The sequence below is a fragment of the Acinonyx jubatus genome, chromosome B2 (assembly GCF_027475565.1).
Source record: "Acinonyx jubatus isolate Ajub_Pintada_27869175 chromosome B2, VMU_Ajub_asm_v1.0, whole genome shotgun sequence".
Classification (NCBI taxonomy): Eukaryota; Metazoa; Chordata; class Mammalia; order Carnivora; family Felidae; genus Acinonyx; species Acinonyx jubatus.
The window spans coordinates 119,123,592-119,149,340 of NC_069385.1; the positions used below are offsets into that span (position 1 = coordinate 119,123,592).

At 53.6% G+C, this 25,749-nt stretch overlaps 4 protein-coding genes across 13 annotated transcripts; 2 read left to right on the forward strand and 2 right to left on the reverse strand.

Annotated features, from left to right (window-relative positions):
- Positions 1-491: 491 nt before the first annotated feature.
- AGPAT1 (1-acylglycerol-3-phosphate O-acyltransferase 1) lies at positions 492-9,736 on the forward strand. Of its 4 annotated transcripts, none has more exons than XM_053222994.1 (7): positions 492-747; positions 6,522-6,730; positions 6,948-7,081; positions 7,375-7,550; positions 7,687-7,782; positions 7,907-7,979; positions 8,494-9,736. In XM_053222994.1, the coding sequence occupies exons 2-7, from the start codon at positions 6,531-6,533 to the stop codon at positions 8,676-8,678; spliced, it is 864 nt and encodes a 287-aa protein (XP_053078969.1). In that variant the 5' UTR covers positions 492-747; positions 6,522-6,530; the 3' UTR covers positions 8,679-9,736. The 4 variants fall into 4 exon arrangements, with proteins under 4 accessions (XP_053078969.1, XP_053078968.1, XP_053078967.1 ...); XM_053222993.1 differs by lacking the exon at positions 492-747 and adding an exon at positions 1,920-2,292 and having other exon boundaries at positions 7,926-7,979; positions 8,494-8,684; XM_053222992.1 differs by lacking the exon at positions 492-747 and adding an exon at positions 1,924-2,292.
- On the reverse strand, positions 9,656-14,369 carry EGFL8 (EGF like domain multiple 8). 3 transcript variants are annotated; one of them, XM_053222997.1, is made up of 10 exons: positions 14,345-14,369; positions 12,337-12,417; positions 11,725-11,851; positions 11,391-11,513; positions 11,179-11,288; positions 10,985-11,080; positions 10,707-10,877; positions 10,554-10,633; positions 10,318-10,471; positions 9,656-10,048 (listed from the first exon to the last, which is right to left on the reverse strand). In XM_053222997.1, the coding sequence occupies exons 3-10, from the start codon at positions 11,823-11,825 to the stop codon at positions 9,963-9,965; spliced, it is 921 nt and encodes a 306-aa protein (XP_053078972.1). In that variant the 5' UTR covers positions 11,826-11,851; positions 12,337-12,417; positions 14,345-14,369; the 3' UTR covers positions 9,656-9,962. The 3 variants fall into 3 exon arrangements, with proteins under 3 accessions (XP_053078972.1, XP_026913864.2, XP_053078973.1); XM_027058063.2 differs by lacking the exon at positions 14,345-14,369 and having other exon boundaries at positions 12,337-13,203; XM_053222998.1 differs by lacking the exons at positions 12,337-12,417; positions 14,345-14,369 and having other exon boundaries at positions 11,179-11,307; positions 11,725-12,303.
- Positions 13,352-21,101, reverse strand: PPT2 (palmitoyl-protein thioesterase 2). 5 transcript variants are annotated; one of them, XM_053222996.1, is made up of 10 exons: positions 20,551-21,099; positions 19,763-20,012; positions 19,430-19,623; positions 19,024-19,177; positions 18,467-18,562; positions 18,271-18,378; positions 17,432-17,515; positions 17,228-17,312; positions 14,345-14,399; positions 13,352-14,171 (listed from the first exon to the last, which is right to left on the reverse strand). In XM_053222996.1, exons 3-10 carry the CDS (start codon positions 19,613-19,615, stop codon positions 14,028-14,030), a joined length of 912 nt encoding a protein of 303 aa, XP_053078971.1. In that variant the 5' UTR covers positions 19,616-19,623; positions 19,763-20,012; positions 20,551-21,099; the 3' UTR covers positions 13,352-14,027. The 5 variants fall into 5 exon arrangements, with proteins under 5 accessions (XP_053078971.1, XP_026913868.1, XP_026913867.1 ...); XM_027058067.2 differs by having other exon boundaries at positions 19,962-20,012; positions 20,551-21,093; XM_027058066.2 differs by having other exon boundaries at positions 19,962-20,196; positions 20,551-21,091.
- Positions 21,102-21,960: 859 nt separating this feature from the next.
- PRRT1 (proline rich transmembrane protein 1) lies at positions 21,961-25,749 on the forward strand. The gene is made up of 4 exons (XM_027058068.2): positions 21,961-22,283; positions 23,182-23,720; positions 24,345-24,530; positions 24,673-25,749. Exons 1-4 carry the CDS (start codon positions 22,265-22,267, stop codon positions 24,847-24,849), a joined length of 921 nt encoding a protein of 306 aa, XP_026913869.1. The 5' UTR covers positions 21,961-22,264; the 3' UTR covers positions 24,850-25,749.

Here is a 25,749-nt window from a genome sequence, read left to right on the forward strand (position 1 = left end):
ATTATTGGCTGATACAGTCTCAGTCAGTATGCAATGCGACGGGATTGGTAACAACTCGATACGTCCGGTCGCCCGACCCGGGGGAGCTTTATTCGTCTGAGTAACTGCCAATCATAAGCAAAGGCCATAAGCAATTGGTTCGGGACTACACAGGCCTCGCCTACTACAAGTCCCCTTTCTTTCCTTCACTTCCCCTTTCAGAGAATGTCCGGATTCCTATTGGACTTTGGAGCTTAGGGCTCCAAAGCCCTTGATTGGCTGGAACTCGATGGAAAATGGTGGTTAAGGAAAGTGCGCATGAGCTGCAGGCGGCGGGAAGAGGTGGGCCAATCCTGTGAAGGTTAAGCCTTCTCTGGTCCCACCCCTTCACCTCTAGCTTGTCGCCATGGTGACTGCTCTACGATTGGCGGGGTTTGAGGTTCAAAGACTTTGGCTCGGCCTCATCCGGGGCCTCCGGCTGTGGTCTCTCCAGGCTGATTGGGCCGTTTCTTTCACCTCTGATTGGCCGAGATCGGAAAAGACGGCGACGAGCTCGGCAAGAGAGCAAGTACTAGGGTCTCAGGGTTCAAAATGGCTCCGGCCTCCTTCGGTGACGTAGAGAGCAGAGCTTGGCTTCGCCCCTCCCTTTTAGTGAAGAAGGGAGCGGAACTAGGATCAGCTCGACGTTTGGATTGTGCGAACACATATTTGCGGAGCTGGTGTTAGCCCATCTCCCTCGGCTGGAGGACTCAGCCCGCTCCTCCTTAGGTGATTTGCAGAACAGAACTAAAGGCCCACACCTTTTTAATGTGACACAGTATGACAGAGTTAAGCTCGACTCCCGTTTTAAACCTTAAAAGCAGGTTTTAAACCCTCTTTGTGAGTGGGTACCGAGGGGGCAAGGCACGCCCCTTTTCGGGCGACCCGAGGCGGAATGAGGTTAGGCCCGCCCCTTTCGTCCTATCGTGTCCCGCAGAACTGGGGTCTTCCTCCAGGGTTGGACCCCTGGCACTTGGGCAAGGTGCTTCAGAGCTTGGGCATATTGTACGAGTTTGGGTCTTTTCTACAGTCAGTGACCCTCACTGTGGCCCAAGGAGCAGAACTAGGTAACAGCCTTCCCACTCCCAGTGTTCTTTGCATCCTCTACCTCAGGGAGAGTAAATTCAAGCAGGGCGAAGGTGTGTCTGGCAGCGGGGACAGACACAGGCTGAGGGCAGTACAGCAACACCCAGATAAAAGGTCCCACGTGACTCAAGTGAGGCATGGTGAGAAGTTGGGAGTTCCCTAGAGGAGGGGACAGACACAGGCTGAGGGCAGTACAGCAACACCCAGATAAAAGGTCCCACGTGACTCAAGTGAGGCATGGTGAGAAGTTGGGAGTTCCCTAGAGGAGGGCGGGGGAGGTTAAAGTACCGGAGGTCTGTCAAGGTTCAGGAAAAAAAGTTACAGAGAGGTGGAAACAAGGAGAGGAGTGATGGATGATCCTGGTAAAGGGATGTGGAAGTATGGGAAAGAGGAGATCGAGGGCTGGAGAGGGAACAGATACATGGCTACAAAATTAAGGAGGCATGTTCACCCCAGAGTAATCTAGCATTCTTTCTCATTTTTTTTTAAAGCAACCCTAATACCCAGTTTTCATTGGAAGAAAAGATGCACCCAGACTCTGTGTTGGGGAGGGAGGCTGTCTCACACCGCCTCAGTGACTAGGGAGACGGATAGGAAGGAACTAGAAAAGAAAAAGTACTGAGGTTAAATAAAGAGCATGGGAGGACAGGGGCAGGGAGAGGGCCTGAAAGTAAGTATCCCTTCTCTTTAAAGACCAGAGAGGCGTCTGGAAGAGGGAGCCGGGATGCTGGGAGCTAATGCGGGAAGGGGTGGGGAGAGCAAAGGTCAAAGAGAACCGGTAGAGAGCTGGAGGGCCAGGTGAGGTGAGATGGGGCCCTTGAGAGAAGACAGGTGAAGAACTCAGTGCTTGGCATTTAGTAGGTGCTTGAAACTACCTGGAAATGAATGGGGGACAGGAAAGAGGTTTTTGGAGAAGAGTTGGAGGGAATAAACAGCGGATAAGGGAGTTAAGGAGAAAGGAAGAAACCCAGTGAAATTTCCAGGAAGAGGAGACCTGATGAAGAAGGAATGGGCAAAGGAAGGAATACAGCACCAAGGGACACACAAGCCGTGTGTGCTGAAAGGGAATTGGAGGAAAAAAAGGATGCAGCTGGAGCCAGAGAAGGCCAGAGGCGGAGGCAGAGCCCAGCGGAGCGCTCGCGGGGCGGAGCTACCAAGAGCCCACTGGTCGATGCGGCGAAAAGATGCGTGGGTCCCTGGGAGTCGATTGGCAAAACAGGCCGCCCATCACCGCCCTCTACTTCCTGGCCAGCCCCGGAAACCGGCAGGCGTTGGGGAGGGGTAGGGGGGGATAGCGGCAACAGCAGCCCCAGCCCTCAGAGAGACAGCAGGAAGGGAGGGAGGGAGCTGGGGGGACAACCCCCCCACCATTCCTACCGCAATGGGCCCAGCCTCCCACTCTCACCTCCCCTCCATCGGCCGGGGCTAGGACACCCCCAAATCCTGTCGCCCCCTTGGCACCGACACCCCGACCGAGGCAGAGACAGCCACCCGCCACCACCGCTGCCGCAGCCTGGCTGGGGAGGGGGCCAGCCCCCCGGGCCCCCCACCCCACTGAGGTGGGGGCGGGAATGGGATGGGAGGAGGCGGGAGGAGGGTGCCGAGAGGGACTTGGAGGAGGGGATGGGGGAGAGATTGGGTCTGGGAGGCGGACTGGGGAGAGGGTTGCTGGGGAAAGGAGAGGGGCCCTGAGAGGGAGGAAGGATGGAAGAGACACGGCGGAGACCCTGCGAATTTGGGATGGGGGTGTGGACAGGGCCCTGAAGAGGGAATTCCCGACACCTTCCCCAATTCCTTTTCCTGCCCTTTGGCCCCACATGACTCTTGGGGGGTTGTGGCCGGGAGAAGGCGGTTTATTGCCCTCCTTCCCCCAGCAGAATTTGCTTCCTAGGAATGCCCTCAGACACCTCTGTTTCCATCTAGGCACAGGACCTTTCTCAGTGGCCATCCACACTGGGCTAGATCTTTACTGACACACAGATGCTTTGTGGGGGGCCATGTTTTCTACACTGAATCTGTGTGCCTTTGACATGTTTAATGGCTTATGTGCGGCTAGCTTCTCCCTATGCTATCCATGGACTGTGGAGAGATGATGTGTTATTTTCCATCAGAATTGCCCATTCTCATATCTTATGTCCATATCTCATGTCCAGTCTTGACATTGTTCAAATGTGTGAGTTTTTATATATTGCATCTATTATGTGGTTTCATGTTTCTTGCACATTTTATGCTTTTGCGTGTTTACTTTTTGCATGTAAAGGTTATACCTTCCTTGTTTTGGTTCGTATGTTATGTCCATGATCCTGTCGTATGCAAGTCTTCATGTGTGGTATCCTGTGGTTTAGTTCACTAGTGCACACTCATGATGTGATCGGATTGGCCTGTTTGCTGCATGTTTTCCCAGTCACGGTTTACACCGCACATACGCATGCTCCTTCGCATGATACGCTGATGTGACATGACCGCAGCATGTGTGCTTCTGGTTACACATTCTATTTATTTAATAATTTTATTGACAGTATATTTTGTGAGTCATATGCCCATTAACCCATATGGCACTTCACAGTGCTTATAAATCTTCTGACATTTCTGCTCCGGAGAGGGTCACTTAATGTCACGTACTAGAGAGAAAGGTAACTGGGCCTCCATGTCCCCAGAGAACCATTCCCATATGCCTTACCTTGCTGACCTTCCTGGTCTATGTCTTTTCACATACATTATCTCTCTCGTGGCTGTGTACAGTCTGTGTTCATGGAGCTCAATGCATGCCTCAGGTCAACCCTGCTGTGCACATTATCTGTCCCTCACTCTTTTTGCACTGTTGGCATGTATTTGATGACAGCAGCATCTTTCCCTGGTGGCATGTTAATCCCCATTCTGTATGTTTCTCTTTTGTGTGAGATGGGATGTACCATCTTGATTGTTGTTGCCTCCCTCAGTGTGACCATATAGTGTATGTGTATATTCACAGTAGGTTACCATTAGGCTTTTTGTTGTGTTCATTGCTTTATTGATGACTTTTCTTTTCATAGTTAATAGTCCTCAAGAGTGTAGCTATCTGATTCATGATTGGCTCTGTCATTAATTATGACAGGCTGTGTATACAGCCTTATAATCTGTTCAGCATGTTTATTGAGCACTATCTCCTTCTGTCCTGGGTATTGGGGAAATGACAGAGTTCCTGCCCTCAGGCTGCTTACAGACTGGGGAAGGAAACAAAAATGAGCAGTTACTTACACTGTGGTGTCAAGATCAGTGGTTCTCAAACTGATGTACACATCAGACTCACTTGGAGGGCTGTCCCTCACTTGGAGGGCTGTCCCTCACTTGGGGGAGTTAAAATACCTATTCTTGGGCCTAAGGCCCAGAATTTGATTCAGGAGATCTGGGGTGAGGTCCAAGAATATGTATTTCTACACTTTGAGAACCAGTGATCAAGATAAAAGTGTAATGAAAACTCAGGCCAGGAGGGGTTCAAGAAGACTTCCAAAGTGTGACGCTGAGCTGGGTCAGGCAAGTGAAAGGCAGAAGGGCATTCCAGCCAAAGGGACCAGCCTGTTCACAGCACAGAAGCATGAAAGATCATGGTGTGTCTGAAGAACTGAAGTAAATCAATTTGGAGCAAAAAGGACTCTTGTGGGCATGTGGCCAAAGATGTAAGCAGAAGTCAACTTGTCGAAAGGGCCTTTTAGAAGACGGAGAAATGCTCAGATTTGTGTTACAGAAAAATCTCTGTGGTTGCCATGTGGATGACGAATTGGAGGAGCAGAGTTAGGAACCTGTCGCAAATAGTCCAGGGGAGAGAAATGCTGGTCCAGACTTACAAGGGCAGTGGGATAGAGCAAATCAAGGCCTACAGCTTTAGAGTTGGCAGAGTCTCCTGTTTCCTCTATTGCTTCTGAACCTTCACTGGTTGGCAATGGCCTTTACCTTTGAACACAGTCCTTCCTGTCATTAGAAGACAGTGACTGTAGCCTTGCTGAAAGTGACAGGTATTTGCCTGAACACCTTTTTGTGACTTGTGACCCTGCCCCCAGCAGTAGGACAGAGTGGAGGAAGGAGGAAGAACCTAAAAGGCAGGTTCTGTGTGCCTGCACCTCTTCCTCCTCAACTCTTTCCTCTCCCAGGGTAGATGGTGTGAGTCGCTTTTACTCTCTCCCCTCTTTCTTTCATTTGGTCAGGCCTTAACATATTATATACCTGCCTGACCAGGTCGCCTCCGGTGTCCCTGGAAGGGAAAGAAGGAGGAGTAAGGGTTTGTTTGCCTGCCTGCGGAGGCAGGATTGATAGAGGCAGCAACTCCTGGTATGTCCATGGGTTTATCTGGAAACAGGAAGGGGAGGGAGGTTGGACACCTTGGTGGAGAGGGATTTTTCTAGTTATGCATTTACTTTCCTTTATCTGTTACTGGGTGTGATTGTAAGTTTGCATGTGTGTGTCAGTGGGTCAGTCTTCGTATGACTGTGTGTTTGTGTTTTTGTTAGTGACAGAGCCTTTATTCTTGCCAGTCTGCCCTTGAGAATGTCTGTGGGTTTTTTGTGCCTTTCACTGTATTTGCTGTCTGCTGTGTGTCCACCTGTGTGCATACATACTGGCCGCAGCATAACTGTGGTTAGGAACACAAGCCACTTAGGTTTCAACTAGGAAGTGCCTCTTAGGAGCCATATCACCACAGGTAAGTTCTTTAACCTCTCTGGGCCTATCTCCGAAAAATGTAAATTATGTGGTTCATATTTAAGGTTAACATAGTCTATAGATTAACCCTAATCCAACAGATATATAATAAAAGCCACGGTGTAATTTTTAATTTTCTGGAAGATACATCAAAACATAAAAAGTAACAAGGTGGAATTAATTTTAATAATATATTCTATTGAATTCAGTATCCAGAAAGGTTGATTTCAAAATGTAATCAATACAAAAGATTATTAATGGGATATTTGACATTCTGTTTTTCATTCAAAGTCTGAAATCTGATACATATTTTACACTTCCAGCACAATTCAGTTCAAACTAGGCCACATTTCCAGTGCTCAGTAGCCATATGTGGCTGGTGGCTACTGTATCAGACAGGTATAGACCATCCTAAGACCCTTACCAGCTACAAGTGTTTGTTATTGTTATTGTTGTCCTATTATCACATGTCTGTGAGTTGTGGGTGTTCATGTGTCATGTCTCTTGTCTTTGTGAATATTTCTGGAGGCTTCTGAGAGAGGGCTGGGTGAGCAGTCCCGAGCTCCTGTTCCCACCACCCCCATCCTAGAGAGGCTGTCTGGGCAGGTTTTGTTGGGAGCCCTGACCCCATCCTGTGTCTCTGGCCCTTGTCCTCCTAGCTCCCCAAACCATGCCTTCTGTGCCTTGCCCGTCCCACTCCCCTCCAGGAACGAGGCCCACTGTCTCTTGCCTGTCCCCAGCAGGTGGCCAGAATGGAGTTGTGGCCGGGGATATGGCCTGTGCTGCTGCTGCTCTTCCTGCTGCTGCTCTTCCTGCTGCCCACCCTGTGGTTCTGCAGCCCCAGTGCCAAATACTTCTTCAAGATGGCCTTCTACAATGGCTGGATCCTCTTCCTGGCGGTGCTCGCCATCCCTGTGTGTGCTGTGCGAGGACGCAACGTTGAGAACATGAAGTGAGGGCCAAGGGGTTTTGGGTGATGAGAGAACCTAAGAGTCCGAAGTGAGCAGTGGGTGGGGAGGTTGTGGGATGTGTAAGGAAGATGGAGAGGGCCCAGGGACAAGGAAGGAGAGAGAACTGCAGATGCCCAGAAAGGCAGTGGCGGGGGGCGGGTGAGGCGTGCTGATGGACATCAGTGGGTCCTGCTGGAACCCCTTGCCGTGACCCCACAGGATCTTGCGTCTGATGCTGCTCCACATCAAATACCTGTATGGGATCCGAGTGGAGGTGCGTGGGGCCCACCACTTCCCTCCCTCACAGCCCTACGTCGTGGTCTCCAACCACCAGAGCTCACTCGACCTGCTTGGTGAGACCCCTCGTAGGGCATACCTCCCCCAGTCACGCCCTTCCCCTTTCCCCAGAATCTCTTCCGCTAGGGGTCCGCAACTCCCCTTCGTCTGGACATTGCTCCCTTTCCCTTTCCCCCAGTCCTTCTTACCCTCATAAGTAGGCTAATATGTACTTAATCACCCCATCCTCCTCAGGGCTTCCCGCCCCCTCCCCTCCATCTCCGTCCTTAAGAATGTGGGGGATGGCCTGTTTCCCATGACACTTTACCTCTACCCTGATCTTCACTCCCACCCCCGACCTTTGCCTTAGGGATGATGGAGGTACTGCCAGGCCGCTGTGTGCCCATTGCCAAGCGTGAGCTGCTGTGGGCTGGCTCTGCTGGACTGGCCTGCTGGCTGGCAGGAGTCATCTTCATCGACCGGAAGCGCACTGGGGATGCCATCAGTGTCATGTCTGAAGTTGCCCAGACCCTGCTCACCCAGGACGTGAGTCCCCTGTGGCAAAGGGGGGTGGCAACACTGGGGAGTAGAGCAGGGCCAGCAGCCCTCAAAGGTCCATTACAGCCTCATGACCGTTTTCGGACCCCTCTGTGTATGTCTTCTTGACCTCTGTCTTCCTCAGGTGCGGGTCTGGGTTTTTCCAGAGGGCACGAGAAACCACAATGGCTCCATGCTGCCCTTCAAACGTGGCGCCTTCCACCTTGCAGTACAGGCCCAGGTAATTACTATTTCCCCCTCTGCTACTGAGCCCCCAGGTTCCACCATTGTTTTCTTTCTTGGCAGAGGTTTGTTATGGGGGCCTTGGAAGGGAACTGTGGGCTGTTTGCTTTTCCCTTCCCCAGGTTCCCATTGTCCCCATAGTCATGTCCTCCTATCAAGACTTCTATTGCAAGAAGGAGCGTCGCTTCACTTCGGGTGAGGGCTCTGAGTAGATCTGGGGCTGGGGGTGGCTAGAAAGGCCATGGGAGAGAGAGGGTAGACATCCCCATGAGACAGGAGGATTGGTCAGTGTCAGAACTGAGATGTCCAAAGGATCATCCAGTGACCCCACATCAACTAATAAATATTTATTAAGCACCCACCATACCCTGCTACATGGGTAACACTTGATCCCTCCAACAGGGGCCATTACTGCCCAGAGGGAAAGATAAGACCTGTGTGTGCAAAGCTGTAATAACACTTGGCAGTGAAAGTTAATCCTAGATGATGGGGGCTGGAAGGGTGCTAAGGAGGTGTCCGGACTGGGAAGGCTTTGTGCAAGAGGGCCTTAAAACAGATAGCAGCTGGCAAGCAGAAGGGCAATTGTCCAGGGTAGGGGGAAAAGAACTGAAAGGTTGGGGAGGGAGTAACAGGAGAGCTCAGGAACTGGGCCCTGCCTGTGAGCAAAGGCCTAGGTAGACAGCCCTTGATGGTGCTCACCCCCTCCCAGGGCGATGTCAGGTACGGGTGCTGCCCCCAGTGCCCACAGAAGGGCTGACACCAGATGACGTCCCAGCTCTGGCTGACAGAGTCCGGCACTCCATGCTCACCGTTTTCCGGGAAATCTCCACTGATGGCCGGGGCGGTGGTGACTGTCTGAAGAAGCCTGGAGGGGTGGGCGACGCCCGGCTCTGAGCTCCCTTCCCATCTACCCCCATGTTCCTCCCACACCTACCAACCCAGTGGGCCCTGAAGCAGGGCCAAGCCCACTTCCTTGTTTCTCCTCTCCCCACTGTTCTCCTCTTTGGAATCTTCAATTTCTGAAGTGAATGTGGATATAGCACCGCTCCTTGCCCCTTCCCAGCTCCCCCCATGGACTCTCTTGCCTCGGTGCAGTCTCCACTCTGACCCCCACCCACCTCCTGTGCCATCTTGTCTTTGGGACGGTTGCCTCCCCCTCATCTCCAGTGGCTCACCTACACAAGGGTGGGAACACACCATCCTTTCCCCAGGGGACCCTCTTCTTTTGTGATCTTCTCTCCCTCTCCACCCCACATTGGCCAGTGGACTCATCCATTCTATGGAACAATACCCTACCACAAGTCCATGGATTCAGTGGACTTATCCGTTTGTGAGGACTCCTCACACTGTGGCTAGAAGCAATGCCTGGAACATTCCTGGCTTATCCTGGGAACACTCCTCAGCACCCTCACCCTCCCTCCCATGGAGCCTCCTATCAGTGGAGGCTGGACTCTTCTCACTCAGAGGTTTCATCCTGCCCATACCCAGGTGCCCAGGGGTGAGCATACTCCTAGATGCCAGTTTGGTCTCCACATTTCTGCTTCCCCCCATCCCTGTGGTACAGTTCTTCAGTGGTCCTGGCCCCAACCCAGTCCCCTGCAGCCCGGCTGTACCATTCTAACCAGACACAAGGGGAAGAGGCAGACATTAGGTGCTGCACTCACTTCTGCTCCCTGGGAAGTTGGGGAAAGGAACTGAACCCTGGCTGGAGGGGATGGGAGGGCTTTTAATTTATTTCTCTTTCTTTTGAGGCTTCCCCTCTCTGAGCCAGTTTTCATTTCCTCCCTGTGGCATTAGCCACTCCTGCCTCCCACCCCAGACCTGTGCCCAGAACTGGGAAGGTGGGCTGGGAGCAAAAAGAGAGGGTGGGACCCAGTTTTGTGTGGTTTTTATTAATTATCTGGATAACAGCAAGAAACCCGAGAATAAAGATTGAGAGAGAGAGAGAGAGATCTGGGTACTTTCTGGCTGCATTTGTTAAGGCACAGAAGTGGTTCTCGCCTAGGCCACCTCCCCCAGCCAGAAGACTCAGGGGTGGGCCCAAGGCACCCATCTTTCCCCCTTCCTTCAGCTCTCGTAAGTTTCCGTCACTCATTGCTCCTTAGTGGCAGATAACCTTATCTTCGCTTCCCCAGCTGGCCAATCCCAGAGGATTAGTGGGGCCAGTTTCTGTATAAATTAGGGGGCAGGGGCTCTGGAGGGGTTCCTTATTGGCCGCCGATTGAGATTGAGGCCTGAGCCCAGGCTGTTGTCCTCACAGGAGCCTGGTGAATGACAAGGAGGCAGACACATTGGCTGTGGACTTCTGGGGCTGCCAGGGCACTGGAGACACTCTCACCCAGCAATAAGTGGACTGGGGACAGGGTACCAGAAGAAGGGGTGAAATATGGGTATCTGAGGACAGTATGCGGAGACTGAGTGTTGGGGAAGGGTTTGGGGAAAAGAGAAAAGTGAACCAGGGAAGGGTGTCCGGGAGAGCTGGGGGCAGCTAATGGGGATGGGGATTCAAGCAGAGAAGGGCATGAGGACTTACAGGCACCTAGCCTCTCCTCCAGCAGCAGCACTTGGTCGCTGAGAGACTCGATCCTGTCGCCGCGGCCCCATAGCTCTGCCACCTGTTCCGGCTGTAGCTCTTCAGGTGGCATGGGCAGCATGGCTCGGACCCAGGCCCCGGCCTGACCTGCCCACTACAAAGGAAGAGACGCTTCAGAGTGTTGGGGGTGGAGCACACCCTGCCAAGAGGGGTTGGACCCAGGCACCAACATTCACCTGCTCCAGCCGCTCCAGGCGCCCTTGAAGCTCCCAAATCTCCTGTCTCAGGGCATGCTCATCTTGTTCTGCTTCCCGAACTGGGACAAAAGAGGGCATGACCCACTGCCCAGTTGAGTGCAGGCCCTCACTGCCACCCATGCTCCCACTCACCTGCCACACTGAGGATGTTGGCACCAGTTGGGGGCTCCGGGGCGCCCTCTGTGCAGGTGCGCCTGTCCAGACCCAGCACCAGGCCTTGAGGACAGCCACAAGTGAAGCTGCCTGCGGTATTGAGGCAACGGTGCGAGCAGAGGGCAACACCAGTCCTACATTCATCCACGTCTAATTATGGGAGAGAAGATGGGGGCTGAAGGGTGGGGGCGAGCTGGCACCCCAAAGGTATGAGGTCCTGGTGCCACTGTATGGGGGTGCAGGGCGAGCTGACTCACCCACATGACAGTGCTTCCCACCCCAGCCTGGGGCGCACTCGCACTGCTCTGGCCTAACGCAGACGCCTCGGTTCTGACACGGCTTGGCACAAATGGCTGTGGGCACAGAAGGGTGGTTCAAAACCAGACCCACTGCCTGCCTCCCCAGCCCTGCGGGGCACCCTGACCCCAGGCCTGGGAAGACCCAGTCTCACCATCACAGGTGAGGGCCCCCGGATGCCGCTTCTTCCAGCCTTGGCAGCACACGACGTGGGTCTGCGGCACCTCCCTCCTCACCTCCCTCCACGCCACACGGTATGTGGTCCTGGAACATAGACCCGGCTCTGAATATTGCTTTATGGGTTTTGGTCTGGGTTCTTGAATTTCTTCTTGAAAGACTCCAGAGTCCAGCCTCCCTATCCCTCACCTGTAGGTGCTGCAGATGCGTCTTCCATCACACACGGTCAGGTAGGGCTTATACACTGGTTGGCTGTAGGACTCGTTGTAATGGAGGGGGACCACGAGCATCTGCCTGGAGCAGACCCCCTGGCTGCACCCATGCCAGAGAAGGTAAGACACATTCAGTGACCTGGGAGCGGTCAGGAGTCCCATTTCCCTTAAGTCTCCACTGAGGCCCTGCCCTCCCTGGAGGTGACCACCTCACCCCCATTCTAAAGTTCATGGTTTTGTCACCTGTTGATGCCCCACCCCCAGCAGGTTTTCTGAAGACCTCACCCCTGGTCCCGCCCCCCTGTCATCACCTCTCTTTGAGGGATCCACCCTTGGCCCCCTGGACTGACATCAGTAGCAGGAGGAATGAGAGTCCGCCTAAGAGACTGCACGGTTCATCCCTGGACCCCATGATTCTCCTTGACTCCAAACTGCAGGCAAGAAGAGGTTAATGGAGGCCATTCCCCTCTCCCATAACTCTTCCAGCTCCAGCCCCTCCAAAAGCAGTCTGCTAGTGCCCTCTAAGGGAGTTAGTACGTTCACTTGTACACATTTGCACTAGCCACCAGGATTGTCTACACCTGCGTGTACATTTAACACGACCCCTTCATCCAGCACAGCATGATCCAAGCATGCATCATGCAATTGCACACCCCAACACACTCCCTCCATCTTCTCTATACACACACTCTGCCCATAACCTTCCTATCTGTAACAAACCCTCTTCTATCTTAATTTTTCTACCTTCAAAGTCTCAGATATTCACATTACACCCCCTCACACCCTGCACACAAACCCATGCACCTGGAAACTGCACCTTAAACACATTCCTACTACCCCACATACCCACACCCTCACTCCTACCACACTCCCCAACTCACACTCACGCTAAGGCTCATTCCCCATTGACACTGTCTCCCCACCTGTCTTTCCCTCTCTCCCGGAGACTTCCAGCAGACCAGCCTCAGCAACAGCAGCTCAGACTGGTGGGCGGGTTGGGCAGGCTGGAAAGGAGAGGAGGGGCTGGGCCAGACAGAATCCTCCCATCCCTGCCCCCTCCCACAAGCTTCCTTCACAGCTCCTGCTTGATCAGCTCCATGGGGTCTAAGTCCCACTACCTTCACCACCACCCCAGCAAAGGGCCCCCTAGAAGTAAATTCCAAACTCTTCGAACCCCCTTATTTCTGGACTCCCCAGATCAGCAGAGGCTACCAGCTCTGTAACACCACCAGTACCCCTGGCTCTTGACACACCCCTCAACCCAACACAGACTCGGGGAGAACTGAGGAACAGGGAGAGAGAGCTGGCAGAGAAAAGCAGGGTCAGGTCATGGGAGAAGAGGCAAGACTCAATGAGGAAAGAAAGGAGGGCAAATCGTCACAAAGGGACAAGGGGGGTGGGTGGGAAGCCCATGGCACTAAGGGGAAATTGCCCCCATTTGATGATGACATTTGTTAGGGCCTGGGGGTGGGGGGCAGAGTTGAGTCAGCCACCGCCCCCCATACCAGAGCAGACAGGGCCCTATTGTCTCCACCAAAATTCCTTCTTTTAAGGAAGAGGAGGCTCATTGTCCAGCCCCTCACCCAACTCAGGCCTACAAAGGTCGAAAAGGGGTGCAACAAATGCCCACCCTGACCCTTAGCCCCCTCGTCTAGCCTGGGGGTGGCAGACGCATTCCACCCATGAGGCTAGGGCACAAACCACTGAAGCCCTGGGCTCAGCCCCCCAGGCTTAGGCTGGAACAGGAAGAGAATTGTCCTCTGCAGGAAAGAACCCACAGAGAATCAGGAACCCACACAGAATGGGCATTTAGAGAGCGGAAACACCAAGGGGGTCCCACCCCACACCAGGCATCCGGGCACCCAGACCTCAGGCGCTCCATCCCCACCCTCCTTGGGGAGCCAGGTCCCCCTCACCTGGAAAGGAGCCAAACCACACTGAGGAAATGGACTTTTATTTCCATAAATATAGGGTTAACACCCATTCAATGGTAGCTAAAAGGGGCTGGGGCCTCAAAGACACTAGGCTCCCAGGGGGTACCCCAACACTGAACAGAGGGACTGGGGGATCCCCAAACCTGAGATGGGCCTCACAGGCCATAGATATTCCCCAACACTGACATTTCAAGAATGGAACTGTCCCCATAGGGGAGCCTCAGAACCCCACTCTCATGGGTAGTCCTTCCTGGGAGTTGGGAGGGCTGAGAAAAAGGGAAAAGGGAACATGGGAGAACAGGAGCTAAAAATGTCCTGAGTGGCCTAGAAGGAGACCCCTATAGTGGGCAGGGGCTGGGTTCTCCTATACAGCCAGAGACAGAGCAGCCACAGCAGCAGGAGCAGCCACGAGATAAAAACCTGGTTTCTCTCTTCCCGACCTCGGCCTCGGCCTCGGGAGAGTGAGAGAGCATGGAGCAAACCCCAAACATGAGGTGGGGGGAGACCAGGATTTGTCATCTACAGAGGAGCACAGGAAGGGAGTCCTGGGAGCCCTGGTTGGTGGGGGCAGTGTGGGAGCAATGGGGTGGTTGCAGGCACACCGGAGCTGACATCTGCTTTCCAAGGCCACCGCTTGGTCTCTGGGCTGGGAAGTTCCTGAGGGATCCCTGAGGACATCCTCAGGAGAGCCAAGGTTCAATGCAGGTCTCATAAAGGGTACGGTTGGAGTGCCAGGCCGTATGGGAGATCCCAGCCATCGGACACCTCACTATGGCTCCCCGAGCCAAGAGAGTCTTCAACCCAAAAGAATCCCGCAGATAAACCTTCAAGGTGGGCAAAGAGTCATAAAAGGAGAAACAAAGTGAGCTCCTCCTGGTGTCCCAGGTCCCCTCCCCACAGGGTGAACCCTTCAGCTCAAGGGGTCAGTGGCAGGGAGGGCTGCAGACTGAGGTGGGGCTGTGCCAGAAGAAAGTGGAAGTCATCCCAGGGGGCTCACCGGTTGCTCCTCCATCTCCAAGACCGTCTCATTTGCATCATAGAAACCAAAGAAGCTACAAAGAGATTGAGGGCGGGTAGGGGAGGAGGTTATCAGGAGAGCGGGAGAAAATCAAGGTAGGCTAGGGGAGGGACCTCAGGAACTCATGGCCTATTGGGAGATAGGCAGCAAGGAAGACACTCACAATATTCAAGTGGATATCATGTACCTCACAAGGTGACACAGAGGCTACAGTGTTGCTTCTAAAGAGTCCCATCAAAAATGCAAACCTGAATCTAATCATGAGGAAACAGCCAACAAACCCAAACTGAGGGACATTCTACAAAATAGTTCAAAAATATCAATGTAATGGATGAAGACAGAGGAAATATCCCAGGGGGAAAAAAAAAGAGAGAGAGAGAGAGACTAAAGAGACACGGACAAGTAAATGCAACACATGATCCCAGGTTAGATCTTGCACTGCATTTTTTTTTTTCCCCTATGAGGACAACTGGAAAATATTTGAATAAGGTCTATAGAGTATCTTATTGATGTTAACTTCCTGACTTCAATAATTATATTGTGGATATGTAAAGAGAAGTCCTGTATACACAAAACAGACACTGACACACTGAAGTTTTAGGAGTAAAGAGACATCATGTCTACAACCTACTCTCAAATGGTTCACAAACACACCTATACCCCCGTATACATATTTAGAGGGAAGAAAGAATGAGGACATAAACATGGCAAAATGGTAACCTTTAGAAAATCTAGGTGAAGAGTACACACAATTGTTTTGTAATACTTAAGCAACTTATTAAGTATGAAGTTATTTCAAAATAAAAAGGTCTTAAATTTTTGAAAAGTAATATTTAATTGGCATGGGCAGTGAGTGGGCACTGACCATGAACAACAAACGTTAATAGTGCTAAGTCCAAGGGACAATGGGAACAAAAAAAGACCACCCCGCTGGTTTTAGAGCACCAACAAAGCCTTCCCAGTGAGGTACTCTCCACTAGGGAAGGCTGATCCCCCAGCAAACAGAAGAGCAGGAGCAAAGGTACAGAGGTGAGGCCCAGCTGGGCACATGGGGGAGCTGGGTTGGGGGCCTGAAGACCACATGGAGGGGCTGGATTTCATCAGGTATAGGAGAGCAGTAGGGGCACACAGACCTGGATGTGAACTCCAGCTCTGCCACACACTCCCAAATGTATGTGGTTGAACATATTACTTATCCTCTTTGTCCTATTTAAGAATACTTCCTTTTCAGAGAGGAAGTGAAACACCCTGGTTAAGTTAGATAGCCTGACTTCACCAGTTACTAACTCTATGAATGGAGACAAGTTATTTAAGCTCCTTGCACCTAAGTTTCCTTACATGTTAAACGAGGATAATAGTAATTACCATGAACCCTGTCTCCTTATATGTCAAAGGAGGATTAAAGGAGATTTATTTCAAAAGTACTTAGAATTGTGCCTTGGGACATAAAAGGTACTATATAACTGTGAGCTATTACAATCTTCAGAGGGTCATAGATGTAAAATGAGATAGAATAAATCCCAACCCTTGCTATTATAAGGAACATGACTCCTTCACTTAAAACCCTCCAATGCCTTTTTCATCTCACTCAGATTAAAAAATCAAGGGCCATGGTTGCCAGGAGCTGGGAGGAGGCAGGGATGGGGAGTTCTTGTTTAATGGCTATGGAGTTTCAGTTTGGGAAGAAAAAAAAAGTTCTGAATATGGATGGTGGTGATGGTTACACAAGAATGCCAATGTGCTTCATTGCCGCTGCACTGCACACTTAAAATGGTAAATTTTATGTTCTGTATATTTTAGGAAAAAACAAAAATAAAAAACAAGGGCCTTACTTTGCCCTACAGAGGGTCAATATTTCTGGCTCCCTGCTACCTCTTTCATCTCCTCTCCCACCCTCTTCCCAGCTCCCTGGGCTCTAGCCACACTGGCGACCCTATTCCTCACACCAGCCCCAGGACCTCTGTAGGTGCCACTCCTTTTCCCTGAGTCGTTTCCCCCCCCCCCCCAGATTGTTGCACAGCTCCTTCCCTCACTTCCTTAAGTTTCTACTCCCATGACAAGTCTTCCAGGACTTATCTGGCCACTATCTGACATAGGGTCCAGTCACCCTCTAATCCCTTCCCCTGCCTGTCTCATCACCACCTGACATACATATTTGCATCTATTTTTCTGTCTCCCACACTAGACATTAAACTACGTAAGAGTGGGGACTTCTCTTTCATTTACCGCTGCATCCCAATGGCCCAGAACAGGGCCTGGGCATATATACAGTGCTCAATAAATATTTGTTGAATGACTAAAGGAGCTTAGGTGACATTTCAGATCACTCATGATGAATTGCAGCAGAGGCCCACACATAGCACAATGGAGCCATAGATTTTCCTGAAGAATCGGATGGAGGAGATAAGGCTGGAGGCTATTACAAAAGTCCAGGTATATAAAAGAGGTGGAAGGAAACGTGGCATGGAATTATACACACACATCCTACCAATGACGATTTCCTGGTTTCGATGCTGTGCTGTAGTTACATAGGATGCAATCACTGGGGGAACCAGGCAAAAGATACCTATGTAGGACCTCTCTAAACTATCTTTGCAACTTCCTATGAATCTGTAATTATTTCAAAGTTAAAAGTTTTTACAAAGCAGGGGTTTAGGGATGGAGGGGAAGTAGAGTCTGACAGGCTAGATACAAGGCATTGAGGAATGACTCCCAGGTTTTGTTGTTGAGTGACAGGATATATGGAGGATGGGAGCATTAGCTGACCAGTGGGAGGTACAGGCCAGTTTCAGGCAGGAGATTAATTGTTGGGGGCTAAGGGGTATCCTTAGCCAGTCTTTGGGCCACACAGTCCCATATTACCTGGACTGCCAGGGGGTAATAACACCATCATCAGGGCCCCCAATCAGCACCAGGCGGCCCACACGAAGAAAGTTCTTCCTCCATGCTGAAGGGTGGGAAGAAAAGAGCCTGAGTCAGTCACAGGGGTCAGGCCAGGTTGGAGAGGGAAACACAGGGGGTTGGAGAAGCAGAAAACGGGACCCAGGCAGGAGCCTGGAGTCTCACCAGTGGCATTGGGATGATCTCTTTCCCCATTGATCAGGGCCAGAAAGCTGCTGGCGTTGAGGTACAAGTCATCATGGTGGGGGTCTAGGTACAAACAGCAGTTAGAAAGAGAAGCAGGGAAAAGAAGCAAGATCAGAGTCTGAAAAAACGACCAGAAGACTACAATAGCAGGTAAGGTGAATAGTATCAACAATAATAATAATTGTAAACACGATACCAAACACCTTTGTCTAGCACTTACTATGTCAGACACTGTTCAAAGTACATTACATTTGTTAATGTATTCAATCTTCACAACCACCTATAGGGTAGATTCTAGATTATTATTTTACAGATAAGGAAAACAGCCACAGTAAGGTTAAGTAACTTGTCCACAGTCACCCGACAGGGTCAAGCTTCAAACACAAGTAGTCTGGACCCAGCATCCATGGTCTTAAAAACTACACTAGGTGTTTGCAAACTATGGACCATGGGCCAAACCCAGCCCACTGCTTACCTGTATAAATAAAGTTTTTTGGAACACAGATACATGCATTTACATATGGTGTATGGTTGCTTTCAAACTACTGTGGCAGAATTGTATTTGCGACAGAGACCATATGGCCTGCAAAACCAAAAATATGTACTATCTGGCTTGTGATCTCTGCACCAGACTATACTCTGAGGTGATAAGGTAACACACATAAAGCATTCTGAACAGCGACTGTTCACACAGTAAGTGCTCATTACATGAAGTTATCTTCATCATCACTGCTGTTGGTTATGGTACAGGTGGGAGCAGCCAGCCCTACCCTCCAGGGTGCCCTCTCATGGAGTCCCGTTTGGCATCCCCTACTCACCGTGCCAGTAGTTGCAGATGGAGAATTCCTGGCCCCAGGGGCTATAGCAGATCCGATAGAGGTTAGACCTCATGGAGGTAGGGAAGAGCCACTTCAAATAGTCTGTATCTGGCAAGAGAACAGCAGTATCAAGTGGCCCCAAACCTTTGTGTCCTCAAAACTCGGGGCCCCCTTTGACCTTACGATCCCCGCTCACCTCCATACTGTCCCATTTGTGGAGAGGAGAGAGAGATGAAAGAATCCACATTGTGCTCATCCATGACAGAGAGCAGTGCCCGGCACACCAGGCCCCCTGGAGGCAGAACACCACATTGGACAGGGACTCAGGGACAGCCAGGCCAACAGCCTCTCCACTAGGCACCCCCCTCCACCCACCACAATGTACATAAGGAGACTGAGGCCCAGAGAAAACAGGCACACCCTGTGGCAAAAGGCTATATACATCATGTAAGTGACAGAGCCAGATTAGATTCTGGGTCTTCTGACTCTAACTGTAGGGTGTTTTTTACTTCCCCATTATCCCTTATTTCCAAGAACCATGGGTAATGGCAAAAGGGGACAGCAGTGCAGGGAGCCTCCCTCCCACTCAGGACACAGAGATAAGACCCAAGTGCTGAAGGAAGTCAGAAAAGTAGGGCTCAGGTACCAGGGCTGGAAGAATGTGGTTCAGAAAAGGGGACACTAGAATGTGTCCCTCAGATAAAGATCAAGCCTCAGAGAGGGCTTAGGAGTTGGGAGGGGGAAGGCGCCTACCCTGCGAGTAGCAGATGAGATGCACCCCTTGAGGGGCCTTTGCCATGATGGGGGCCACAGCCTCTCCGAACCCTTGCACCTGTTCCCACAAGGGTCGCAAGCTCTCTCTCCCATCGAAGAGATCGAGCACTGTCACCACAGTCCCGGGGTGTGTCTGTGGGAAGGGGGCAATGCTGCAACAGGAGATGGACTGTGGAGCCCCTCCACACCGCCCCCCTGGGCAGTGTCCACATGCCTAATTGTGCCCTGCTAGAACCAGGGATCTCATCCCCCGATCTCCCAACGCCAGCACCAGCTCCTCCAGGAACTGAGCAGGCCCAGAATGGCAACTTTCGGTTCCCCATTCTCTTTCCCCAGCCACTACAGACGCCTCCAACGCCCCACAACAGGGTGTCCCCTACCAGACCTCGTTGATATATTCCAGCAGGTGGCGGAAGCTGTACGAGCTGTCAAAGAGCCCGTGCACCACGATGACCGGCTTGTAGGGAGCGCGATGGGGCGCGGGGGCTGCGGGCAGCAGCAGCAGCGGCAGGAACGGCAACAGGAGCAGGATCCCAGCCGGGGGCAGCCGCAGCCCCCTGAGCCCCAGCATGCTCCCGCCTGAGAAGGGGGCGATGAGGGCCTGTGAGAGAGATGACAACACACCCTCCCCTCGAAGCAGACGCCTGGCATCAAGATCCCCCTCCCCGCCCGTGCTCACACTAGGTTCAGGTCACAAAACAGCCTACTTTTAACTTACTTCAAGGTTGTGGGGAAACACACACCCCTACACATTGACGCACGGACGCGCACCCGAAGCCCCGCCCCCAACTCTACGGGGACTCGGTCCCTAGGCCGAGGATCTTCTTAATGCACCATCCCAGCCATGCACGACCCTGGGTTTTGCAAGAAAGACCCCTGAGCAGCAGCGCAGGCTTCTGGAGAATGCAAGCTCCCACCTGGCCTAGGTCCGTGAGCCTGGCTCCGCCAGCTGTTTACTTCTCCCTAGACTGGAACCCGCAAGGTGGGGGGAGGGGAAGGGTGTAAAGAGAGCTCGCGCAGGGGAATGACGGATGGGAGAGGGGAGGCTGCTAGGGGTCGCGCTTCGCCGTCACGTCCGGGGCTTTCCCTGGCAACCGTGCCCGCGTCCCCTGTAACGCAGGCCCAGGACTGGAGGGGCAATGGAACATTCCACTGCACTCCGCGAGCGGGGGGAGGAAAAAGAGCGATCCATTTTAGACTGGTGGGGAGAGGAAGAAGCATCAAACAAATCCTGGGAATCATGAGAAGGCCAGTTCTGGCCCTGCCAGGCACCAGCGACACCAGGGTCCGAATTCCTGGTCTCGATTCGCCCCACTTCCCAATTCAGGCGTCCGGCTCCGCTGCGGAACGTGAAGTTCCCCTGCCCCCGCGGGAGGTGGGAGGGCGCTGCGGAAAGGCAGTCCTCCGCATTTCGTCTCAGGCCACCGGATCAGGGCTGAAGCCAGCCCAAGCGGACCCCTCCCCATCCCCACCCGCCTGCCGGCAGGCCCCAGGTCAGCGTCTTACAACTCTTCATTATGAAGTGCGTGTAGTGCCCTTGTCTCCAGAGACGCGAAGAGTCCTCGAGGCCCCTCGAGCTAAAAGTGCAGCCTGGCCCAGTTTCTCCTGGCCTACTCTACTCCACTCCTGGTACACGACCCACCTCCAAGGGGCGGAGGGCCCCTGGGGCAGCGCTGACTCACGCGTGCGTGGTTTCCACCAGTCTTTCAACTTGAGAGACCCCCACAATCGGCCCTTAGCCGGGAGTTCCTGTGTGCGGCTCCCGACGCAGACCTTCGAACCCCTTCCAGACTTCCGAGCTCCAGACGTCCCGCAACTCCGCCTTGATCCCTACCCGATACCTAGGTGGGCTTTTGCTTAGCAGTGAAAGACGCTTCCGTTGAGAAAAGGATTTCGAAGCTTGTCTGAATCCCTCCTGTTCACAAGGTCTTTGCCGGTCTAAAGTCTCTCAATAAAACCAATCTGTGCCCCGAGTTGTGTAGTGTGAGGACGGGGTGGCAGTGGGGGGTCGGGGGCTCAGGCAAACGCCTTGGAAACTGGAACAACCAGCTTGGGGCCGTGACCTAAATGTCTGGAGCTCTGTAGGCTCCACTTGGACGCGAGGGCGAAGACACAGCCTGGGAGGACGACTGCCTCGGGTGGGGGTTGGGCAGTACTAATCTGAAGGTGGAGGTAGGGGAGGGTCCCCGACTGCGTTTTTGCAAAAAGCCCAACTCCTGTAAGTCTCGGTAGACGGCCTGTCTTCACCTCCCCTCCCCATATACGTGCCCCCAAGATACAATGAACAAATAAAAGACTGCAATTACTGCTGTGCCCTGAACCTCGCACTCCCGTCGACTCAGGAGGTGGCGTTGCGTCTTGGCAGAGGTGGTGGGTGGATGGGTGGGATTTTAAAAAATGGATCTGAACACTGAGGGGCCCAGGAACTCTAAGAAGCCCGATAATCAAGTGTGGAAAGAGCATATATTATCCCCCAAACTTACTCTCTGTCCTTCTCCCACCCCCACCCCCCCTAACCGCAGGTCCAACTCCCCTGGAAATACTCTAGACCCAACCCCCCATTTTACCTGCAATTCACCCAGACCATAACCCTGGGAACTCTTTCAGGTCATCGCGGGTCTCAACTCTGCAGTTCTCTCTCACGCAGTTATCTTTCTTAAAGTGGGGGCAGCTAAGGCCAAGCATTGGGGAGAAGGTCCTGAGAACTTGCAGGGACTCTGAGGGAAGCTGAGGAGGGGGACATCTGACTAGGGTGAACCAGATCCGGTGGGGACTGGGGTATTGAATCCACCGAGCACCTGCTCACTTCCTCCCACAGTATAATCACTGTAGCCAGTCTTGGAGGGGAAGACTCTAGAGAGTTCTCCCCCCTCCCCCCCCACTCCCTCCTTCCCTTAGTCCCACCCGCCTTGCCTGGTCTTGCTCGCCTCCCTGTTTCCATGACAACTCCAAGGGAGCCCAAACTGGGGGCCTGAATGCCGGGGTGAGAGGAGGAGAGACCTAGTGAGGGTACCTCGGAAACTCTCCCCCTCCCTCTCCTCGGCCCCTTTAAGCTCCCCCCCCCCTTCCCGGCTCTCCCTCCGCCCCCCGCCGCTGTCTTCATCTCTCCATCTCTGTGCTGCCGCCGCCACCGGCTGCGCAATCCGCACACCAAGACTCTGACGCCAGCCAGGGACCCCGACTCCCGCTGCAGACACCCTGTCCCAGCGACACCACAGGCATGTCATCGGAAAAGTCAGGTAAAAAACAACAACAAAACCTCCTGCCCTTTCCACCATCTCCAGACTCTCCCCCCATCCTTGGCCCCAACCCCCTCCCTCACCCCTCCGTTGGGGGGGGGCGATTCTATTTCATTTCATTTCGGTCCAGCTCTCAACCCCCCCCCATCCCCTTCTCTTTCTGTATTCCCCTCCTTCCTCTCCTTCCAATCTCAGCCTTGTCCCCTTGCCAACAATATGGAAAGGGGACAGGTTGAAAGGGTGAAGGAAGTACAAGAGTGGCTTAGCATCAGCCAGGTACTGCAGGGATAGCATCATTGGGAGTGACAGATGGACAGATGACACTGGCTCACATGGAGACATTCAGTGGGGAAATAATAAAAACATGATGAGATAGAGGTTGTCAGGGGAGTAGAATCCAGAAGACCCTTGTTCATCTGCCCTAAATGAGGTGCTGAGATTCCCAGAGAGGCTAGGGCACCCATCCCCAGTGCAAGAAGACAGAGTGGAATATGTCATCCTTCATGTGTTTATACAACTGTTGAATTGAGCACATGTTAACACAGTGTTGCATGTCTACACACGTGCACACACAGGACTAGCTCAGATGGGCAAGCCCAAGGCAGACATAGCTTGGGTGTGCAGGTGAAAGCTGTGGGCACCGTTGCTGAAGGGGGAGATGAGCAGAGGAGGGTTTCCACTTCAAAACTAGATTGAAAGAAACAAGGGGGGTGGGCAGATGGCTTAGATACAACCCCTTTCCTGCCCCTAAGACCAAGAGATGGCTTCTCACCCATCTCCTCTGTCTCTCCCATTATCTTTCTCCATCCCTGGCCCTGTGTCTCCCCCTACCCCCTTATCTCTTCTCTGCCTGTCTTGCCTCTCTCCCCATACCCTTTCCTGTGCTCACTGCCCCCAGGCCTCTCAGACTCAGTCCCTCACACCTCTCCACCACCCTATAATGCCCCCCAGCCCCCGGCCGAGCCCCCTGCCCCACCCCCACAGGCAGCCCCTTCCTCTCACCATCACCACCACCACCACTACCACCAGTCCGGGACCGCCACCCTCCCGCGCTTGGGGGCAGGCGGCCTGGCTTCTTCCGTGGCCACTGGTCAGCGCGGTCCCTCATCCTCCGCCACCCTGCCGCGACCGCCACACCACGCTCCACCTGGCCCGGCCGCCGGGGCGCCCCCACCCGGCTGCGCTACCTTGCCCCGCATGCCACCCGACCCTTACCTGCAGGAGACTCGCTTCGAGGGCCCACTGCCCCCGCCGCCGCCAGCCGCCGCCGCCCCACCCCCGCCGGCGCCCTCCCATACGGCCCAGGCTCCGGGCTTCGTAGTGCCCACGCACACGGGGGCGGTAGGCACGCTGCCACTGGGGGGCTATGTAGCCCCCGGCTACCCCTTACAGCTGCAGCCTTGCACTGCCTACGTGCCGGTCTACCCAGTGGGCACGGTGAGTACAGGGCGGATGGGGCCTGGGAGGAAGGGGTGGGGACACACAGGGGGCTAGTGAGATAGAGAAACAGGGCCTGGGACCAGGCGGCGTTCCTAGGACAAGGCCTAGAGAGAGGAGGGACTAGGAAAGGCTTGGGAATGGGGGTCGGGGGGTTGAAGGGTCTGGTTGTCATTTGGGGTCAGAGAAGGGGAAGGGAGCTAGAAGTCCAGAGGAGGTTTGAAAGAAGGAAACAGCCTGGAGAGAGGGGGAGAAGAAACGAAACCTGGGAACCATGGAGGAGGATGAGGGAGAGTAAACCTGGAACTGACTGAATAGGGAAGGCCAGGCAGATATTTGGAGAGAAGAAACGAGGTCTGAAGTGAGGCCAGGGCAGCCCTGGTGCGGCCATACCTTGGGAGAGGGAGTGTGGAGATCACCAAGAATATAGGGTTAATGACAGCAGTGAAGAGAGAAGAACCTAGTGGAATTTATGGGTGTCCTGGAAGGGTCGTGGATGATAAGTTTCTCTGAGAAGCAACGTGCAAGAATTGTGCTTTAAAAACCATCGTGCCAGACACAGAACGTTGGTGGGCTCAGAGACGATGGGAATGACATTCTCTCCCCCCAACCTTCTCTACACAGCCCTATACAGGCGGGACCCCGGGGGGGACGGGAGTAACCTCCACGCTCCCCCCGCCGCCCCAGGCCCCAGGGCTGGCCCTGCTAGAGCCGAGGCGCCCGCCGCACGACTACATGCCCATCGCGGTGCTGACCACCATCTGTTGCTTCTGGCCTACAGGCATCATCGCCATCTTCAAGGCAGTGCAGGTGGAAGTGGGGGAGAGGGCGGGCATCTGGGAAGGGAGCCCTCACCCGGTTTTTCTTATTCCAAGGGAGTGCCGAATGTTCTGGGAAGCATCTCAGAGGGAGCAGCAGCTCTGATCAGCTTTCTTCCGCCCGTCTCCCGCAGGTGCGCACGGCCTTGGCCCGCGGAGACATGGTGTCTGCCGAGATCGCTTCCCGCGAGGCCCGGAACTTCTCCTTCATCTCCCTAGCGGTGGGCATCGCAGCCATGGTGCTCTGTACCATCCTCACCGTAGTCATCATCATTGCCGCTCAGCACCATGAGAACTACTGGGATCCGTAAGGACGCACCCGGCCTGGCCCCGCCCCGCGCCCCTCAACCTCCCAAGCGCGTTCTGCAGCCACGCAGCGGATCCAGTGGGTGCCCCGCACACCTGCCTCTGGGGCCACCGAATTTCGATACATCCTAAACTCTGCCTCCACGGAACCTCTCGCCTTGCGGGCACGCTCCGAATCCAGTTCCTCAGGAACCCCGAAAAAACCCACACCCCCCCCGGGGATGCCACTTTCCGGGATCCCCGCCAAATGCCGGGCCCTCAGTCACTCCAGTACCCCGCCGCCTCTAAATGCAGCGACCCCAGCGGAGCTCCTTGGGTCTCCGCTCGCAGCTGGGAGTCCGGTCCCCAAAGCCCCGCCTCCTCTATAGGCTCCGCCCTGGCTCTGTCAAAACCCCGCCTCCAGGGCGGCAGGCTCCGCCTTCTTTTCCTTCCCCGCGAGGTGATTGCGTCCGGTGATTTGGTTGTGGCGCTAGGCCTCGCCCCCAGACTGACACACTCCTCCCCTTCTCCTGGCGCGGGGACCTAGCCCCGAGGTAGTCACGCCCCCACGCTCTCTCATTTTTGGTGGTACAGTTTTGTCTTCTCCACCCAGGTCTCTTACTATTTTCTTGCTAATCCCAGAACCTCTACTTTTGGTAATTTTGGAATGAGATTTCGGAGGTTCCCAGTTTAGGACCTTTCACCCCGGGATGACGAACGTCCCCGTTCTCTGTAAATATTCCCTTCCACCTATTCCAATCAGTGGGCAGCCGGGCAGAAGGTAACCCAAGGTAGGACCTCCCAACGTCAGGAGGAGCCAGCCCCGTTCCCCGCTCCCCTCGGCAGTCCCTACCTTGTTCTGATTTGTGCGTGAGTGTGTGTGTGAATTTCTGAAAGAATATTAAAGAGACTAAGTGGATTTATCA

Coding starts and splice junctions, on each gene's coding strand:
- AGPAT1 (XM_053222992.1), top strand. CDS start 2,113: ATGGGCAAAGGAAGGAATACAGCACCAAGGGACACACAAGCCGTGTGT. Junction 7,082..7,374: donor GAGCTCACTCGACCTGCTTG/GTGAGACCCCTC, acceptor CCTTTGCCTTAG/GGATGATGGAGGTACTGCCA. Junction 7,551..7,686: donor AGACCCTGCTCACCCAGGAC/GTGAGTCCCCTG, acceptor TGTCTTCCTCAG/GTGCGGGTCTGGGTTTTTCC.
- EGFL8 (XM_053222997.1), bottom strand. CDS start 11,825: ATGGGGTCCAGGGATGAACCGTGCAGTCTCTTAGGCGGACTCTCATTC. Junction 11,289..11,390: donor CGCATCTGCAGCACCTACAG/GTGAGGGATAGG, acceptor TCTATGTTCCAG/GACCACATACCGTGTGGCGT. Junction 10,634..10,706: donor CAACATCCTCAGTGTGGCAG/GTGAGTGGGAGC, acceptor CTTTTGTCCCAG/TTCGGGAAGCAGAACAAGAT.
- PPT2 (XM_027058064.2), bottom strand. Junction 19,178..19,429: donor TGCTGGAATATATCAACGAG/GTCTGGTAGGGG, acceptor CCCTTCCCACAG/ACACACCCCGGGACTGTGGT. Junction 14,172..14,344: donor TGGAGATGGAGGAGCAACCG/GTGAGCCCCCTG, acceptor CCCACCTTGAAG/GTTTATCTGCGGGATTCTTT.
- PRRT1 (XM_027058068.2), top strand. Junction 23,721..24,344: donor CGGTCTACCCAGTGGGCACG/GTGAGTACAGGG, acceptor TTCTCTACACAG/CCCTATACAGGCGGGACCCC. Junction 24,531..24,672: donor CCATCTTCAAGGCAGTGCAG/GTGGAAGTGGGG, acceptor CGTCTCCCGCAG/GTGCGCACGGCCTTGGCCCG.